The sequence below is a fragment of the Lynx rufus genome, unplaced genomic scaffold (genome assembly GCF_022079265.1).
Source record: "Lynx rufus isolate CCGP_SWC_20201006 ecotype Redwood Valley unplaced genomic scaffold, mLynRuf1.p SCAF_5, whole genome shotgun sequence".
Taxonomy (NCBI): domain Eukaryota; kingdom Metazoa; phylum Chordata; class Mammalia; order Carnivora; family Felidae; genus Lynx; species Lynx rufus.
Genome location: NW_025814867.1, coordinates 131394650 through 131414221, shown reverse-complemented (window position 1 = coordinate 131414221; position 19572 = coordinate 131394650). Strand labels below are relative to the sequence as shown.

The 19572-nt window shown below is 33.4% G+C and overlaps 1 protein-coding gene across 3 annotated transcripts in view; it reads right to left on the bottom strand.

Annotated features, from left to right (window-relative positions):
• Positions 1-19572, bottom strand: part of USP25 (ubiquitin specific peptidase 25) — a 152764-nt gene that overhangs the window by 39561 nt on the left and 93631 nt on the right. For all 3 annotated transcript variants that reach the window (XM_047098593.1, XM_047098594.1, XM_047098592.1), the window contains 7 exons: positions 14752-14879; positions 14261-14356; positions 12768-12926; positions 11955-12181; positions 8304-8374; positions 7404-7632; positions 5561-5761 (listed from right to left, as the gene is read on the bottom strand). In XM_047098593.1, coding sequence (XP_046954549.1) covers positions 5561-5761; positions 7404-7632; positions 8304-8374; positions 11955-12181; positions 12768-12926; positions 14261-14356; positions 14752-14879 — 1111 coding nt within the window. The remainder of the gene's footprint in view (positions 1-5560; positions 5762-7403; positions 7633-8303; positions 8375-11954; positions 12182-12767; positions 12927-14260; positions 14357-14751; positions 14880-19572) is intronic.

The following is a 19572-nucleotide window of genomic DNA, read 5'->3' as shown; positions in this document are numbered from 1 at the left end:
ATGATAAGAAAGTTCCCCTCAAGCAAAAGTAATGGGAAATAATCTGTTTACATGAAACAAAGTATTCACAGAGAAACAGATGTGGAAGAATTACAAGGGAGTCAAATACAGGGTCCTTATAAAAAAGCAGAAAGGTTTTGGCTTTGTTTTGTCAAACCAGAAGAATAAAAAACATGTTTCCTAGCATAACCAAAATGAGGAAAATTAGAAATTCTTTCACTACCCAGAGATAAGTGCTATTAATATTTTAGTTTATATATTTTCAGACTTTACTTATTCATATTTTATAAACAAAAGGAACTATTCTGAATATACTGCTTTTAGCGTAACGTAACAAACATTTTTTTGTGTCAATATAATGTTCAGTGGTTATATCGTATGGAGGGTTCATACCACTCATATTTCACCTACTGCACATACAGGCAATTTCCACTTCGTTGTTAAAAACAACAGGACAAAGAGTTTGGCTTTGTGTGTATGTAAATACATACAATGCTTTTTGTTCTTCCTGTAACTCTACAAAAGCGTCCTCACAGCTGGCCTGTATAAATGGTAGGAACTCAATTAATAGAGACCACGTTGTTTTCTTTATCTGTGTTCTGACACTTTATATACTAATTGGTCCCTCAGTTTAATATTATTGCTCAGACTTCAATTTGGAATACAGCTGGTGATTACCAGTTCTCTATGGAGGTATATAATATCCCTGTACCCAAAGAATCTCTCAAATCGTGTATTTGTCTTGTGGGTACTTCACTGAGATTTTTAAATGGTTATCCTCCACATAACAGATTTTCTACTCATGCTCTATGTTCAAAATGTAGGGGCTTCACTCACCTTTTCAGACATTAGAGAAGGCCCAACACTCTAAGAGTACTCTAAGCCTGCTCCTTTGGTCCGCCTTCACAGTGAGTAAGGGATTGGGAAGGCTTGGGAGTATTCTGTTTATGTGTATTTCCTGGTTATCCTCTTCAAATTTTTAACAGGAGAGTTAACTTGATAACCAATTGGCTTTCTGTTACAGCATAAGGATCTGCTCTTAAATCACTACTAAAAAAAAAAAAAAAGGAGCAACATCTCATATCTTTCAGAAATATTTAATAGGGGCTCCTGGTGGTTCTCTGTTGGTCAAGCATCCAACTCTTGATCTTGGCTCAGTTCATGATCTCATGGTTTGTGAAACTGAGCCTCACGTTGGGCTCTACCCTAAGAACATGGAGCCTGCTTGGAATTCTCCCTCTCCCTCTCTCTCTACCCCTCCCTGCTCACGTGCGCACACGTGCTCTCTCTCAAAATAAACTTAAAAAAGATTTTTAAAAAATGAAATATTTAATACCTTGACTTACTGATGAGTGACTTACTTATTACATTCACACTTAGAAAAATATTTAAAGGAGATTATTTCAAAGATATGCAGACCATTCATTTCTAGAAATGTATTTAAAATCAATGATTCTTCCAAAGCAGGCTATAAAGAGCCATGGTAGGCTGCTTGCACAGAATCACCAGACAAACTTTTAAGACTTCAAATTCCTGGGAGCTACCACAAACAAAATCATGGAAAGGTGGGGGCTACAGGCTTAGAAACCAAAATTAAATCTAAAATTTACCTAGGACAGAGCTACATCTGTACCACACATTTTTAGCCTGCTTCTCTAATGTATAATTTCTTGGGCTTTACTTTAAAAATGCTAGTATTCCCATACAATGAGTATCACGTGTAGGAAACTCATTATTGGAATCTCCACAGGAAATGAATTCAATTCAGAAAACATTCAAGGGTCACCTACCATATGTCATTTATTATGCTAGATTCTGGAGCTATAAATAAGAAAATCACTCAGTCCCTGTTTTAAGGGAACTTGAGAATAATGAGGATATTGTTCATTCTACCAGGTCTTACTCTCAGAAACCAGCTGTACTTTCCTGAAATATCGGCTTGTTTCTACTTGTAGACTGTATCTGTAGAAAAGTCCCAGAGTGATTTCTACATGCTACCTTTAGGTAAATTTATGAAATGCTATGGAATGCAATTCATACCAATATCAACCATTACCACCTTAATTTTTCTACCTTTAAAAAAAAATCTGGATATGCTATACAGGTTGTTAAAGAAGTCCTTACTAAGTCCTTAATAAGTACTTGAAGATAGGAGAAACACAAGTAAAAGTGCAAAGCTCTTTTCTCCTTCCAAATAATTTCTCTGTTTTATAAATACAGCCTGGAGCCATACTGTTTAACCAAGGGTATGGTCTCAGAAATATCTGAAGGTCTTTTTAAAAATATATATTCTCGACTCTTCCTTCAGAGATTCTGATCCCAGTTAAGTCTTAGGTGATCTTACTTAGGTGCAATGTGCTGTTTATACTCAAGAAAACTCCCCAGCTACTTCTGACATATATACTTACAGTAATGAACTACTGAATAGATCTCTAAATGTAAGTGTTCAGGCAAGTTTTTCTTTGCAGTAAGCAGGTTTAAGGAGGTAGCATGAAAAGGACGAAATAATTTTTGGTCCCATCATTTATTACTAGTTTCATCAGTAAAACAAGGAATAGTACTAGAGAAGAGAGGTCTATGGATTTCTCGGTCACTGTGTTAGCAGGACAAATACTCATTTCATTAATACTATATAAATTAATACTCTTCTTTGGAATATCACTTACAAGAAATAGGATTTTAATAGCTTTTACAGTACAGCTTTATTGTGAAGATTTGCAAGGAGAAAAGAAAAATCACTATGAACAAGACTTCCTTGTATTACTTCCACTAGTCACTCATAATTTTAGTGTCCACCTGAGAGATTTAAATACAGGTTCTCTTTGATATGTTGAAAATATACCAAATTGAGCAATTACTTTGGAAACTGTGAAGAGAAATAAGATGACATGGGCATTAAAGTTAAATTTCTCTGCTAATGATAGGAGAGATAAGTGGTTCTAATAAACATGAATGAGCCCCCTTATTCAACTGTGATATGTTAAATTACCCTGCAAAAGAGGATGGACTTCTTAATAGGATATGTAAAATAATAGTAATAGAAACCAATAGAAACAATAATAGAAACAATAATCTCACTCCCCAAATTTACAGACTTAGCACATTCTATTCCTAACTCAAACTGTGCATTTCCAGCAATTCTCTATAGAGAACTCAATGTTTCCAATTGCAGCAGTACTGCCACAGCTTTCTAAAAACCCAATCCAGAAGATAATTACCATAATAGTTATATGTAAACTGACCATTTGTGTCTCTTTATATTTTAGTTATTCTGATCCCTCTCAGAAATACATCTGAATTCTCATATTTTTTTAATACTAAAAAGAGAGACAGGAAAATATATGCCCAATACCTACTAGTATTTTTTGAAATTATTAAACAGCATTTAAAGTATATGGTGGGGGATATTCGCCAGGATAAAGGGTATGGGGCATGTAAATGTGGCCTTTTATACAGAGAGAATGTAAATGGTAGAGCAAAGTCAGACAGGAATATTAATGGAGAAAATGTATTAGTTTAAACAGAAATAAAACGTATTAAGTCTGTAAATTTAGTCTTGCTAGAGACAAGACAAAGAGGAGACTGTATAGCATTTAATATTTTGGTGCCACAAAATACAGGTGAGCCAAGAACAGAGTTAGAGCTTAACCAATGAATGCATTCACCTTAACATCTGAGTACTTAGGTACCACCATCACTTATGCCAATTAGGCAGCCACATTCTCCCACTAATAACAGCCACGTGGAAAAGGTGTGCAGAAAAGCTAATGGAGGTATAACAAAGTAGCTCCACTGGAGTCAGTTCCAGGGAGAAGTTTGGGAAGGATATGTATAGAAGACAAGGGGTGGTAAGGGATGAAATCACAAGGGGATGGAATTGGTTCTAAAATGAAAGGAACTATAATGTATACACTATGATTCGAGCACAGAAACCTCTTGATATCTACTGATTTCATTTCCTACTGAAGTAGACAAAGTCACTAAAATGAAACTGATTTATTGTGAAACCACAGACCTTCATGTGGCCTACACGGTGGCTCTTATGGTATGAAAAGAAATACAGTCCTGCATCATGGTAGAGCTTACCACATTGCAAAGTGGTATTGGTATAATACCATTATCTTGGTTTTTTAAAACTTCTGAATCAATGCCTATTAACGTCAAGATCAAGGACTCAACTATTCAATTTATATGAAAACAAGTTGACAAGTCCGGACAGATCTATATCTGCCTACATAATTCATAATATCATATTGTGGTACTGTACATCCTCCATTAAGAGAGTAATTTCTTCTAAAGTTCAAATGATAATGCTGAAATTCAGTTAAGTAATCTGTATGGAAATCTATCTGTAAAAGATGAAATTAAACACTTAAAATGCGTTCTTAAAAACTAAACACAAAACATGTACATGTTGCATAAAAAGATCATTTGAAAAGATCCACTGAGAATTATAAAAAATGAGACAAATGAGTTTGACAAAAATATCTGCATTTATCTCTTCTGATTTCTCCAACTACTACAGAGAAATAGCACATTTTCACAGTAGAAAATATGTTGCCTTAAAATATATTAACTCTGTGATGATGAAAGTAATCTTTAAAAAAAAATCAGAAGACATTTTATTTTCAACTTTGCTAGAATCATGTTTACTTTTTTACTGTGTTTACTCTGAATATTTTATTAATTTCTTCAACTAATAACTTTAGAATATTTTTAAATATTTATATTTTTATACATTGACCTCTATTTTATGGGTCTATACACATTTTAACTTAAAATAATTAGATACTCAGTTTCAGCTAATTTTTTGTTTGTAATTTTAAAAATTCTGAAAAAGGGGTGCCTGAGTGGCTCAGTCAAACATCTGACTCTTGGTATTGGCTGGCTTGGGTCATGATCCCACAGTTCGTGGGTTCGAGTCCCATGTCAGATTCTGCACTGACAGCGTGGAACCTGCTTGGGGTTCTCTCTATCCCTCTCTCTCTGTGTCCCCCCACCACTCTCTCTCTCTCAAAGTAAATAAATAAACTTTAAAAATAAATAAAATAAAAATAAAAATTCTGAAAAAAACTCGATTGCTCTATAATAATAGTGTAATTACACAAAATATTACCTAAAGTACTACACAAAATATATATGGATATACCAATAGTGTTATTTTGTCCAAGTGAGAAATTACTAAGTTCACGCTCCTGATAGCTGTAGTGAAAAGGTATGGATTACTTATCTGTTTCATGGCTTTTCTATGCTTCTGGCCAAAGGTCAAGCCCAATCTAAGTAGGTGGTTGTAGGTAAAGAAAGGGCTAGCAGAATCATCTCATATATGATGTGTGTGTATATATGTGTATACAGTGCTGCCTGGCAAAGGGGTTTAGCTAAACTGTTACCTGTGGTTATCTCTGAGTAATGGAATTTCAGTTGATTTTTACTGGCTTCTTTCTTCATACTTTAAGATAATTAGAGTTTTCTTTTTAAAAGAACGTATCTTATTATTATAATAAAATATCAGTAATAAATATATTGATAATAAAATACATTTCAGTAAAACTATACTAACCTGTTGTTACAGAAGACTCTGACTCCCTCAACTTCTGAGATGCTAGAAGTTTTTCCTGCAAAGCTTTCTGGGCAAGTTGTGCATCCCATTCTTCTAGTTCTTTTTCAAATCGCTGGTTGTCTTCCTCAACAAAATCTCTTAAATCCGGTGGTAATGTTTCAATTCCAACAAGAGCCTGCCCAGTTTCTTTATTTAACTCCTCTGAAAATCATATTTCAAAAACTAATATAAAATGAAGAATTAAAGGAAGTGCAAAGCTCAAAATAGGATGCATTTCAAATGGGATTTAAAGTATGAATTATTACCATTTAGGAAATCAATATTAAAAATTGAAAGAAAACTCAAACAAATGCTTGGAAAAACAATGATGCAAACATCTGATAATCCATTATGGAAATATTTTCAGCTTTTTCTTTTTAATTTAAAGAGTAAAAAAATGGAACAAGATATAAAGTCAAAATCATCTACTACTCAAACATTGACATAGTACTACTTTTTCTGTTGTAAGAAAATACTAGATGTTTGACTATTTATGAAATAAAAATTATCACAAAATGAGAATAACTCATAACCTTATTAAGCTCAAAATAGAACTAAAATTCTTTTTCACCTAAAGCAGTTAAGTACAGCAATATACTTACATGCAATTTGAAAACTAATCAATATAGCAAGATATTTAAAAACCACTATGTAAGTCGTATTTAAAAGTTATTGAACCACAAAATATATTTCAGCTTTCAGTTGTAAGTAGACTGACTAGCTAGTGTTGGAAAGTTGATTATATTGGTTTCAACAAACCTTTTAAGTTTCTCCTATACGCAAAGCCTATGTTAGAATATAAGAAATAAAACTATTAAGACATTGTATGACATGGCCCCTGATTCTGAGCAGATCAGAGTGAAGTGGAAAAGGCATGTCAACATACAATTCCAAAACATGTAAAAGTACCTGACCGAGGTATGCTATGAAAGCACAAGGAGAGATATTTTTTGGTAGAGGTCAAAAAAAAAAAAAAAAAAAAAAAACTTGGCAGAGCAAGTGACACTTGAATTGAATCTTGACAGATGAGCAGAAATTAGACAAAGAATAAAAAAATAAGAACATTACTGCCAAAAAATAAAAATAAAAATAAATAGTGATATAAATGTGTGAAATCATTTGGTGTAAAGACAACACAACAAGCAGTTCGAATATCAGTAAAGTATATAAACTTTGAAATGGACAATGATTATAAATGAAGCTTGAGAGAGAACCAGGGGCCAACAAATAGAGGCCTTACATATTAGGTTAAGGAGCTTAAATATGAGTCAATATATGATGTGATCCTTAAAGGGATGTTAGCAAGGAGAAACAGGTCAGATTTACATTTTATAGTAGTTACTAAATAGTTAACTGTGAATACAAAATATATTCCAATTGTCAGCCTTGATCACATTACTTTTCAATTCCAGTTTCTCATTTACAACAGGCCAACTGCATTTGCTAATGATATCCAATCACCCTCTGAGTCAATTACTTAACTGATCATACTAGAGACTGGAGTCACATAAAAAGGCTACTTATTTAAAAATATAGACCACCCTAGGGGCGCCTGGGTGGCTCAGTCGGTTGAGCAGCCGACTTCGGCTCAGGTCATGATCTCGCGGTTTGTAAGTTCGAGCCCCGCATTGGGCTCTGTGCTGACAGCTTGGAGCCTGGAGCCTGCTTCGGATTCTGTGTCTCCTCCTCTCTGCCCCTCCCCTGCTCATGCTCCGTCTCTCTGTCTCTCAATAATAAATAAACGTTAAAAAAAAAATAAAAATGAAAAAATATATAGACCATCCTATATATTTCATGTTCTTACCTTTTATTAAGAATTGTGCCTTATCATTTATGTACATTAAACAGTATGCACTGGCATTTCTATAACCACCAAAAGAGTCCCTCACTAGCTCTTCCCATGATGATTTTGTCACAGCAATATCATTGTACTTCATCCACCTATTTTCACGATGATCAAAAATGTATGCCCAGTAGTGCCCGGCATTAGCTTGACCTTCATGAACTAAAACAGCATGTAAGCGGTAAGGAACCTAAATGTGAAAATAGAAGAGTTTAATCACAATTAAGTACGCTATTAACACAACATTCCATGAAACCCATAAACTATCTGAATGGAGAATACCACAGAAGAATATGTTTGTAACAAAACTGATTAAAATTTTGAAAAAAATTAAACTATGAAAGAAAAAAGAGGAAAATAAGTAAGCTAAAGACATGTAAAGCATGTGTATAAATAGGATTTTCAAAACTTTGAAATGTATTTCCTTCAAATAAAGAACTTATGATGAATATTTTTTATATAGTGTAATCTGGCTAAATCTTCACAATTATAAATTGATGACTGAATTAACAACATGGCCTACATAACGTATACCAAAAGTTAAAATGTAACTGAGCCCTATATTCTTCCCCCACAATCTGAACATCCTTAACGATCATATAATTTCTCCTTTCTACTTTTTTTAAATACTAAGACCTTCCAAAAAATTTTGCTAGGTTTTATTGTAAAATAATCAAGAGAATAAACAACAAATATAGTATGAGAATACAACTCAATGTGTGAAATATTAATATGGAATCTTTAAGATCAGCAATTTTATAACAAAATATATAAGGAGAAGTAGGTTAAGAATTAGGTTAATAATATAAATAAAAATATGTAAATAATTGATAGCATTTACCAACTCAAAATTTAACTTACTTGGATCATAGATTTGTCAGAGTACATTAGTTCAATTGTTCGATGGATTCTTGATATGCTTTCCTGCAAATCTAAGGATAGAAGATGTGATTTAATGATTAAATCAAGTACGTCTCTACCAGACATGAGATAGGGACTAATGGTTTTCCTTCCAATATGTTAGAGAAATAAAGAAAAATTCTTAAAACTATTCTTAAGACCATCACTATTTAGAGTCTGTATAAGATGAAATACAGTTCTCGTTACTAAAAGATATAGCATGAATGCAGAATTAAAAACCAAACAAGTATGGTTCACTTGCAAAATGTGCCAAGACTATAAAAGTAAACTTGTTCAAATATATCAAGGTAAGTTCCAATAAAAATTGAATCTAGGGGTGCCTGGATGGCTCAAGTTGGTTAAACGCCTGACTCAATTACAGCTCAGGTCATGATCCCCCAGTCGTGAGATTGAGCCCTGAGTCAGGCTGCACACTCAGTGTGCAGCCTGTTTAATATTCTCTCTCTCTCTCTCTCCCTTTGCCTTCTCCCTCTGTGCGCGTGCTCTCCCTCTCTCTCTCTGAAATAAATTTAAAAAAAATTGAATCTAAAGTCCCTTACATATTTATAGAAAATAGGAAAACTTTGGATTGAAATAAAATAACATTACCACATACCTTTTATACACATATATGTATTAACTGAATACAAATTTATGATCACTAATGGAAATAGTGTTGAGCCTCCCAATAACTTACTACCTCTACTTCCAGGAGAAATCCATTCTACAAAATTATTCACAGCTGTATTGCCCATAACAATTAAAAACTAGAGACAACCTAAATATCTGTTAATGAGGAAATGATAAAATTACGGTATACCCTATACTGTGAGGCTGTTGCAAAGAATCAGGAAGAAACCGTGAAAGACTACCAAAAAAATAATAACTTCAGAGTGGGGTAAGAGCTTTTTCTAAGATTGACAGAAAATCTAGTAACCATAAAGGAAAAGATAAGACTCTCTCCACAAACTTAAAAAAATCTACATTATAGGGGTGCCTGCGTAGCTCAGTAGTTAAACAATCAACTCTTGATTTCAGAGCAGGTCATGATTTCATGGTTCACGGGATCAAGCCCTACATCAGGCTCTGCACTAACAGCACTGAGCCTAATTAGGATTCTCTCTCTCCCTCTCCCTCTGCCCCTCCCAACCCCACTGCTCACGCATGCACACACGTGTGCTCTCTCTCTCTCAAAATAAACTTGAAAATGTTTAAAAAAAACTACTTTATAAAAATAAAACAAAATCAACATAAAAAAGGTCAAATGACAAAGACAAACTGAGAAAATAATACCCACAGCATACACTACAGGCAACAAGTTAATAACCATACCATTAAAGTTTCTATTAAGCAGTAAGAGAAAGATAAATGGTCCAATATAAAAAATGGGTAAATGTCGTGAGAAATTTATAGAAAAATAGAATTTTACTCAAAATTAAGGAAATGCAAATTAAGACACTAAAATACCATTCTTTCATCTTTCAGGCTACCACAATTTAAAAAGTTAGAAGGATGTAAGGAGGATGTTAGGCAACAGGCTCTTTCATAAGTTAGTGGGAATAAAAACTGTTTCAATGTTTTGGAGGGAAATTTTTTAAACAGTTAAAATTTAAAATTTGAAATATACACACTTTGGACCAAAATGACATTAAAAAAAATTTTATCTTCATGTTTATTTATTTTTGAGAGAAAGAGAGAGAGTGTGTGAGCAGGGGAAGGGGCAGAAAGAGAGGGAGACAAAGAATCTAAAGCAGGCTGCAGGCTCTGAGCTATCAGTACAGAGCCTGACACGGGGCTCAAACCCACTACCTGTAAGATCATAACCTGAGCCAAAGTTGGAGGGTTAACCACTGAGCCACTCAGGTGCCCCTGGAAATGACTCTTTTAAGAATATATCCTGCTCATGAAAGTGTGTTAATATGTATGTAGAGGGCCAGCACTATTTGCAATGAGTATCCATATAGAAATTAAATAAATTATATCCTACTCAGATGTTGGAATATTACACAAAGTTTAAAAAATAATGCTAAAGCTAATAACAGGGATAAAAGAGAGTAAATACATATTCCAAGGAAAATCTTACCTGATCCACGGTATTATTAAGGTCCAAAGTATTAAGTATTAAAGTCCAAAACCTTATCGTATGAATGTCTCCCAAGTTCCTCAAACTTAAAATGGCCAAAAGTGGACTCATCATATTCCTATCTCTCCCTTCAAAGTAGGGACCTGCTCTCCCACCAGTTTGCTCTTTTCAAAAGTACATTCCATCTATCTATTCATAACAGTTTTAGAAACTAAGAGAATCATCCCTAATTCCTCCCTCCCTCTCACCTCGTCAATGACCTACCTGTGTCAGTTTCTCCAAAAAGTAGGTTCTATCTGTTCATTTCTTTCCTTCCTCAATGACTACCTTGATGTCAAAGCGTCCTAGCTTCCACCCCTTTGAAAGGAATCTTATAAAAACAAACACAATCTGCCAAGTCCAGCAGAAAATTATCCAATTCCTAGTACAGTGCTCAATAAATGTTTACTAATGAAATGAAGTGTAAAAAATTCCTTATATATGACAAATACGAAGGGAAATGTTTACAGCCACTAACGCTAATTGCCAGTCAACAATCATACCCTACTTATATTATGTTATATTACATCAGGACTGCTCTTTATTTACATATTGTCTATAAAGAGGCAAGTTGGGCATCTACAATCCAACACTCCAGATTGTTTAACATAATTCCAATCTTTTGGTATAAAACAGTAGCTCTTCAATTTTCTTTTTTCACAGAAAAACAAAATTAGGATAATACTGGGTAACGGTAATGGCATATATTTTCACATGTAAGAAAAAGTATAATAAAATCTATCATAAAATAATAACAAGACTTCATTAAAATAAAAGAAAAAGGATATTGTAACAATAGTAAAGTAGCAAAGACATAATTTCAGAATAAAGGAGAGTTCCTACCAAGAAAGGCCAGATGGCAACTGAACACCAACACATACCCACAAGCACGCATGCGCACTCCTACTCCCAACAGAGCATTGTCCTTCTTTCTAAATTTGTTACATGCCAGTTAAAACACATAACAGACAGGCACTGAGCTATTAGATCATATCTGGAAATCTTTTAGAGCATACTGAAAATTAAAATTCACACTTCTAATTCTTAAACCTAAAAAAAACTTTTTTTTTTTTTTTTTTTTTTTTTACCAATTTAACTCATTACACAAACTTTAGGGGAAGGACCTAACTGACAAATACAAAATCTAATGCCGTATGATGTTTCACCAGTGGAATTGCTGTGAATACCAGTTTGATATAAATTTAGAGCCTTAAACTAGAAAATCAGACCATCTGCTATGTCATTAATCAACTAAGTAGCCCAGGGAAAATCTTTTGGTCTCTCTGAACCTGATATTAAGATCAGAAAAACAGGTAGACAGACTAGTTTATCTTATAGAAAAAAACTTCCTAAACAAAAAAAAAAAACAAAAAAACAAAAAAACTTTATAATATTTACATATGAAATCCAGAAGTGATTTCCCTTCTCAATTTTAACATTATACATATCCAACTGAAGTGACAGTAACCATGCCCTGAGAAGCTTCTTACCTCTGGTGTCATTTTCTATTTCCGTCCTCCAGCGATGTAAACAGCTTTCTAGCACAGAAAGTTCTTCCTCTGTGATATGCCTTGGTGCTGGATGCATGGGCAGATCTGGAGGTATCCGAGACTGAGTGAACGGTTTATGTATGACTGATCTTGATGAAACGGCAGCTAGTGGTGCAGGTGATGTGCTTGGCAGTTCCGCAGAAGGGGCTCCCTGTTGTTCTGTTGTGCTGTATCATTAAAGCATGAAATATTTATTATTAAACTTCCTAAATGAAGCTCTGGATAAAAATTGCGCCAAACACGCATTAAATTGGCTTATATTTTCAAACAGAAAACTCCTTTAAAAAAGAGAAATATGTGGATTAATTTAATATCCAATGAGATCCCAATATATGAAGAATACATTATTATAATGATGAAATTGTGGCTTTATAGAAGAAATGGTTTAATCATGTCAATAAATCTTATGTATACTGGAATTATATAATATTTATCTGCTTACATTACAGAAAAAACTAACTTAATGGTATTTTCATGGATAAAAGGTGGAAATATACACCAAAACAACCTAAAGTACAATTCCAAACAGAAACAGATAAGATGAAAATTTCAATTCACATCCATAGAATCTACTGAAACAGTAAAATAACAAAGCACCCAGAAAATATGCAATCTTCTAAGTGACTCTAATATTTTTACAGTCTACTAAAATAAATCACAATGTGCAGTTCATAAAACCTCTTTAAAGGCATCAATTATTACTGTGTAATATAGGTGAAAGAGCTGGCCCTTGTATAAAGAAAACTTTTTTACCTTGGTAATGTCTGTGGTATGGAACCACTAGGTGGGGAACTAGCATCAATATCATCAACAGGAGATGTACAAACAGGTTTGCTTGAAGCAAATTCCAACGCATACTGTAGAACATCTACCAAGGGGAATCGTTTGGGACCCGAACCATAGCTTAAATATCTGTTAACCATAAAGTGTACAAATGCTTTTAGTTGTATATAAAGCACATTTGGTTGTTTTCAATAATTGTTATAAAACATGATAAAAAACACTTCAGTAAATCTTTTTCAACAATGAAATTAATTTTGCTTTCAAATGAAGATGTAAAAACTAAAGATACATTTAAGAAATAACTTATACATTCTCTAAATTAAGGAAAACAAAGTTGATTACAACTGAATGTGTCTGTATACTGTTATAAATTTTAAACGCTGCTCTAAGTTGTAACCCAATAGGAAAATGAAAACAGACAGTTCCATATCCTGAGACTGTTTTTATTTTTAGATCTGTCATCTGGTCTCATGACTAAGATTGTGACTAATAGTATCATCCTACCTTTTATCTCTGATTGTTTTTTAATATGATTACTGATACATTTAAAAAATAAAAATTATTGAAATATGATATATTATTTTTGTTTAAAAAGTTTTGGGCTATTAATTTGAAAACTAACACTAAAACAAGAGATACAGATTAATCTGATGTTGCAAACTGGGACGTCTCAGGCCACATTTCAGCCTGTAGACTTTGTCTGAATTACAGAACATTTCTGACTGTCCAGATTCTGGCATCTTTTGGGAAGCTCTCAAATATTCACACGTGGTATCACATGTGACACCGCCCACTGGTGAAGACAGTAGACACTCCCTCTCCACAGAGATGTGACCTCTAGGCTCCTCTTGCCAACCAGCATACACATACTTGCTTCCCTTCTTTATAAAGCCTCCATGAGGCCCTAGTAGGCATCTGAGTTTGTATCTCCTATACTAAGGAGAAAAACAGTCACCATTCATTTTAATTGAAATCTCAAGAGTGATATTTAGTCTCCTACAAGCAGAAAATTTTAGATTAGTTTGACTTTGTTTCTTTTGTTTGTTTGTTTGTTTGTTTGTTTGTTTGTTTTTTTAAGTAATTTCTTCATCCAATGTAGGGCTCAAACTCACGATACAGAGTTCAAGAGTCACATGCTCTACTGACTGAGCCAGCCAGGTGTCCCTTTTTTTTTGGATTTTTTTAAAGATTAGTTTAACTTTGCATCTATTTTTCAGTACCATGAGCATTACTACTCGACAGTAAAAATACTTAATTTTAAACACTAAAATAATCTTTAATATCAACTATAAATTAGTTTCTAACAAAATTCAAAACTAAACTACTCAAGCAAAATATCAGTCTAGAATGATTACTACTAGAATTATAAGTCACCCAAAGCAAATTTAAAATGAAAGATTTCAGAGAGTCACTAAAAATATGACTTCCTATAGTTAGCTCATAACTTCTTAAAGCTGTAATACCTTTCTAGTCTTTGTTGTAATACTGTGAGGTAATCTTTTAGTCTCTTGATTTCTTCCCTCTTAATTCTTGTTATTTCTCTGTTTCTGTGCATATATCTATAGGAAAAAGAAAAATTAACAACATTACCATTTCTAAATATCCTGAAAATAGACACAATATTAAGTCTAGCCAACACCACAGAAGATCCACTCATTTAAAATTTTACAATCAAGTATTATACAATACAAAATAGTATTTTTTAAAATTCTGACAACTGTAATACAAATATAAATTTTTTAACTTCCTTATAACATTATTCCCAGTAACTATACTTTTCTAACTAGAAAGAGAACTCCACGTTCCTTGACAAACAGTATTCAACATATTATGCAAAAAAGTAATGATTAATTCTAAAGAAATTAAGCAAAAAATTTCTCTAAACGCAATAATAATTCTTTACTTGGTTACTAAACAGTTGTAAAATTAAGTCATGCTGTATAACAAACGATACCTGTCCAGATATAACACTTGAGGAAATTCTAATTTGTTGTGAATTTTTTCTGGTCTTCCCAATGCCTGATTAAATTCAAATCTTGATAATTCAAATGTTAACACAGGTGGTAATTTGGTAAACCAATGCTGAAAGAAAATAACAAAAAACCTTATTATAACCTTTTTGTTCTCTCCATTACAATGTTAGGCACAGAGTATTATCACTGGCATTTTTCACATCACAAATACTTGACGAGGTATGCAAATTAGTTAAAATTCAACTTCTTCCCAAAAGTTTTCCATACCTCTTGAAAATTCTAAGGATGGGAATAATACTCAACCAGGAAAGAAAAAAAAAATCTTCTAACAACTCTCCTTCTTCCATGATAATTTTTTACATTAAAATTCCTAACAAAGGGCTGCCTGGGTGACTCAATAGGTTAAGTGTCCAACTCTTGATTTCAGCTCAGGTCACGATCTCGCAGTTTGTGAGACTGAGCCCCAAGTCGGGCTCTGCGCTGACAGCACAGAGCATGCTTAGGATTCTCTCTCTCCCTCTCTCTCTTTCAAAATAAATAAATACCTTAAAAACTTTTCTAACCTAAAAAAGATAGACATTGGTTAAAATTATGGTTTAATAGCTCAAGTATCTGGCTTCTTCAATATTATCTCACTATTACTACCAGAAATGGTCATACACTTACTACAATTGACCACCATTCAAAACCTCTGACAAAGCAAGTTGTAGGATGTAGCGCACACACACACACACACACACACACACACACACACACACACACACACACAAATATATTCTTAGAGCATAAATGATCACAGTTCTCACACTAAAAACTAGAGACTGATATTTCCCTGTTTTAAATTTAATTTTCCTACTGGAATTCTAATTTAAGAAAAAGATTACTAACAAATATGAAATTTATACTAACGGTAACTATATTTAAAATCTTTTTAAATGACTAGTGTTTAAAAAATTAAATGTGTCATGATGAGCCAGCCAATTCATCCACAAACTTCAGCAACTGTTTAATTAAGCATGAAATGTAACAAAACCTCTAAAGAAAATTATTTTCATAAAAAAAGATTCAAGTTTTACACAAAGATATTTTTTTAATATTTATTTATTTATTTTGAGAGAGAGAGAGAGAGAGAGAGAAAGAGAGAGAGAGACAGAACATGCACACAAGTGGGACAGAGGCAGGGAAAGAGAGGAAGAATCTGAAGTAGGCTCTGTTCTGTCAGCACAGAGCTTGACATGGGACTGATCCCATACTGTGAGATCATGACCTGAGCCAAAAATCAAGAGTCAGCCACTGAGTTAACCGACTGAGCCACTCAGGCACCCCTACATAAACATAATTTTTTTATTGTTTATTTATTTGAGAGAGAGGGAGAGAGAGCAAGAGCCAAGCATGGAGGGACACAGAGAGGGAGAGAGAGAGAATCCCAAGCAAGCTCTGCACTGTCAGCACAGAGCCCAACTCGGGGCTCAATCTCACAAACTGTGAGATCATGACCTGAGCTGAAACCAGGGTTGGTCACTTAACCAAGGGAACCACCCAGGTGCCCTAACTACATAAACATATTTTTAAAGAATGAATAAAAATTCATGAATCACCAAATAAAATATAAAATAACGTAACAAATATTTTTAAATACTTATTATAAAGTGTACAATGTACTACTATAAAAAGTAATTGCTACACATGGTGGTATTTTCAAGCGCCACAAAGTGCCACCATGCATGTCAAGAGGCTAAGAGTACACTAATTTAAATTCAAACATCCCAAAAAGCAGGAACAATGCACATGTGGCAAACTGAATTTGACTAAGATCTTAAAAGTTGCTACTTTTCTCTAAATAAAGCTAATAAATGTAAATGGTTATTCAAAACTATTTCTCCCTCCCCAAACGCTAATTATGATTACATGAATTGCAATTTCCTGAGTTAGATTCGGTTTCTATTTAACCAAAAGCTGAAGTTGAAGAAATGTATTTTATATGGCTATTAAAACTGAAGTTGACTGGAAAGTTACAAAAGAGCTAACACCAGAAGAATCTCTTAAGTTTTAAAATCTCTTGAGCAAAGTCTGCTTATTTATTTGTTCTCACATGGCACTGGCAAAAATTTTAGTTAATTCTAATGCAAAACTAAAGTTAGTATTTAAATTAAGTCATACTACACATATATCATAAAGAAAACTTTTGATGCCTTAGGATAATATTCTCTACTCCAATTTATGATACTAAAGTAAGTAAGTAGGTTTCAAGAACTATTACTTTCATATTTCATTGCAGTATTTTAAATGTCAACCATTAAAATTAAATAGTTACATACTTTAACTCATGGAAACCTACCATGGCCAATAGAAATAAAATCACCCAAATTGGGCATATGCTTCTCTGTAGACCATGAAAAGTCCAGGAAATAACTTCCATACCTTAAGAAAGAATGTTTATAATAGTTATGTAATATGTCTCCGTTGTGACTGTTTTTACTCTAACAACAGTGACAGTTTTTTTCATATTACAAGAGTGGAAGGATTTCACTTTCTTATTCTTCTTTTTTTATTTTTTTTTAAACATTTATTTATTATTGAGAGACAGACACAGAGTGTGAGCAGGGGAGGGGTAGAGAGAGGGGGAGACACAGAATCTGAAGTAGGCTCTGGGCTCTGAGCTGTCAGCACAGAGCCAGATTCAGGGCTCGAACTCACAAACTGAGATCATTATCTGAGCCAAAGTTGGTCGCCTAACCAACTGAGCCACCCAGGTGCCCCAATTCACTTTCTTATTCTAAAGCTGATGGGACAAGAAGAGACAGCCAGACATTCCTTTAATTCATCTTAGAAAATATTACGGGTTTGTCTAGCATAAATATAGCAGTAGAGAACTAGAATTTTACATATACAACAATCAGATGTTTTTCTTTCAGAATATTATTTTTGTATTCAATAAAAAACTGTATTTACTTCTCTAATTGGCATGCCATGCTTGTGAGACACAAGTCATTAAAGGTAAAAATAAGGCTTTATTCTTTTCTGTAAACACATTTATTATTTATTATATTATATTGTATAACAACCCTACAGAAGTAACAGATTAGGGCAGTGAATAAAAAAAATACATAATCAACATGGGCAACAAAAATGCTCCTGAACTTATTATGACTATAACAAATATTTTCTAGAGAGAATGTAATAATTTTTATGAGTTCTAATAGCTGATTTTTCTATTAACATGTTTTAAATACCTTGCTTTTGTGATTTTACATGAACACAGGGAGCAGCAGACAGAAAAAGCAGACATACCGATCAGATTCCCACAGAACACCAGACAAAACCAGGATATAAATTAAGCATGAAAAGCAAAAACTTCCTATTCCAACTCAAAAATTAGTTTTAGTCATTTAATCAGCTTCACACATTTGACCTTTCACTTTCTTTTTAAGTTTATTTATTTATTTTTAATTTACATCCAAGTTAGTTAACATATAGTGCAATAATGACTTCAGGAGTAGATTCCAGTGATTCATCCCCCATGTATAGCAACCAGTGCTCATCCCAACAAGTGCCCTCCTTAATGCTCCTTCCCCATTTAGCCCATCCCCCACCCACAGCCCATCTAGTACCCTCAGTTTGTTCTCTGTATTTAAGTCTCTTATGTTTTGCTCCCTCCCTGCTTTTATATTATTTTTGCTTCCCTTCCCTTATGTTCATCTGTTTCGTATCTCACATTTCACATATGAGTGAAGTCCTATGATATCTGTCTTTCTCTGACTTATTCCACTTAGCATAATACCCTGTAGTTCCACCCACGTTGTTGCAATTGAAAACGGACTACAAAGTGCCTTTTCACTTTTAAAGATAAATTTCCCATACAACATTTACCTATGTCTAATATGGTACATGTAGGTGCTGTTTCCCTAATTTAGTTTCAAAGCTCCATAAAATTTCTCTTAGTACTCTGACTATAACTTAGTACAGCTTTGTGAAGGGAAATTTGGCAGTACTTACATTTTTACATGAGTACGCCTGGTGACCCAATGATCCCACTTCTGACTATCCTTCATTCCTAAATTCTCAAGGGTATTATACATAAGCATTCTTTAAAATTATTCTTTGTCCAACTACTGTCTTACAGAAGAATTAAAACTGTTTAATTTTAGAAATACAGGCTGTTTGATACTATGCCGGTTTTAAAAAGAATGGTGTAAAGCCATATACATTCACATGGAATGATGTTCATGATACACTAGTGGGTGAAAAATGCAAGTCGTAGGATAGTACAAATACTTATATGTGAATGGCAGTAATCAAAAGAAAATGTACAACACACTATTTATAGAAGTGAGGTATTTACTCTCTGAAATTTTTTTGCTCCAATAGGCAATCAAAAAAATCTCCGGCTTTCCAAGATAGTTTGATTCATCCATAAATTGCATACAATTTCATTAAAATTTAAAATTTATGATTTATAAAAATATTTGTACAGTTATCTTATATATAATCATTTTTAATTTATTCAGTTGTCTCTTGATATGTCATTCCAGAAATTTAAACTCTCATAGGCCACACTGGATATTTTAACACAAGTGATTCAGGAGATTAGAGGTCTTCTCTATTACTAGACTACAGCTATTTCAGCAAAGCAGATGTTTTCTGTATCAAAGTAAAATCAATAATTTTTACTAAATAATAGTGTAGGAGATAAAAAGTTTTATCACCAGGGACTATGCGAATTTAGAAACAAACCTAAAATGTTATTCATTGGTCTTTATAGATACCTAGGAAACAAAACAGTTATTCTGAAAGACATAATG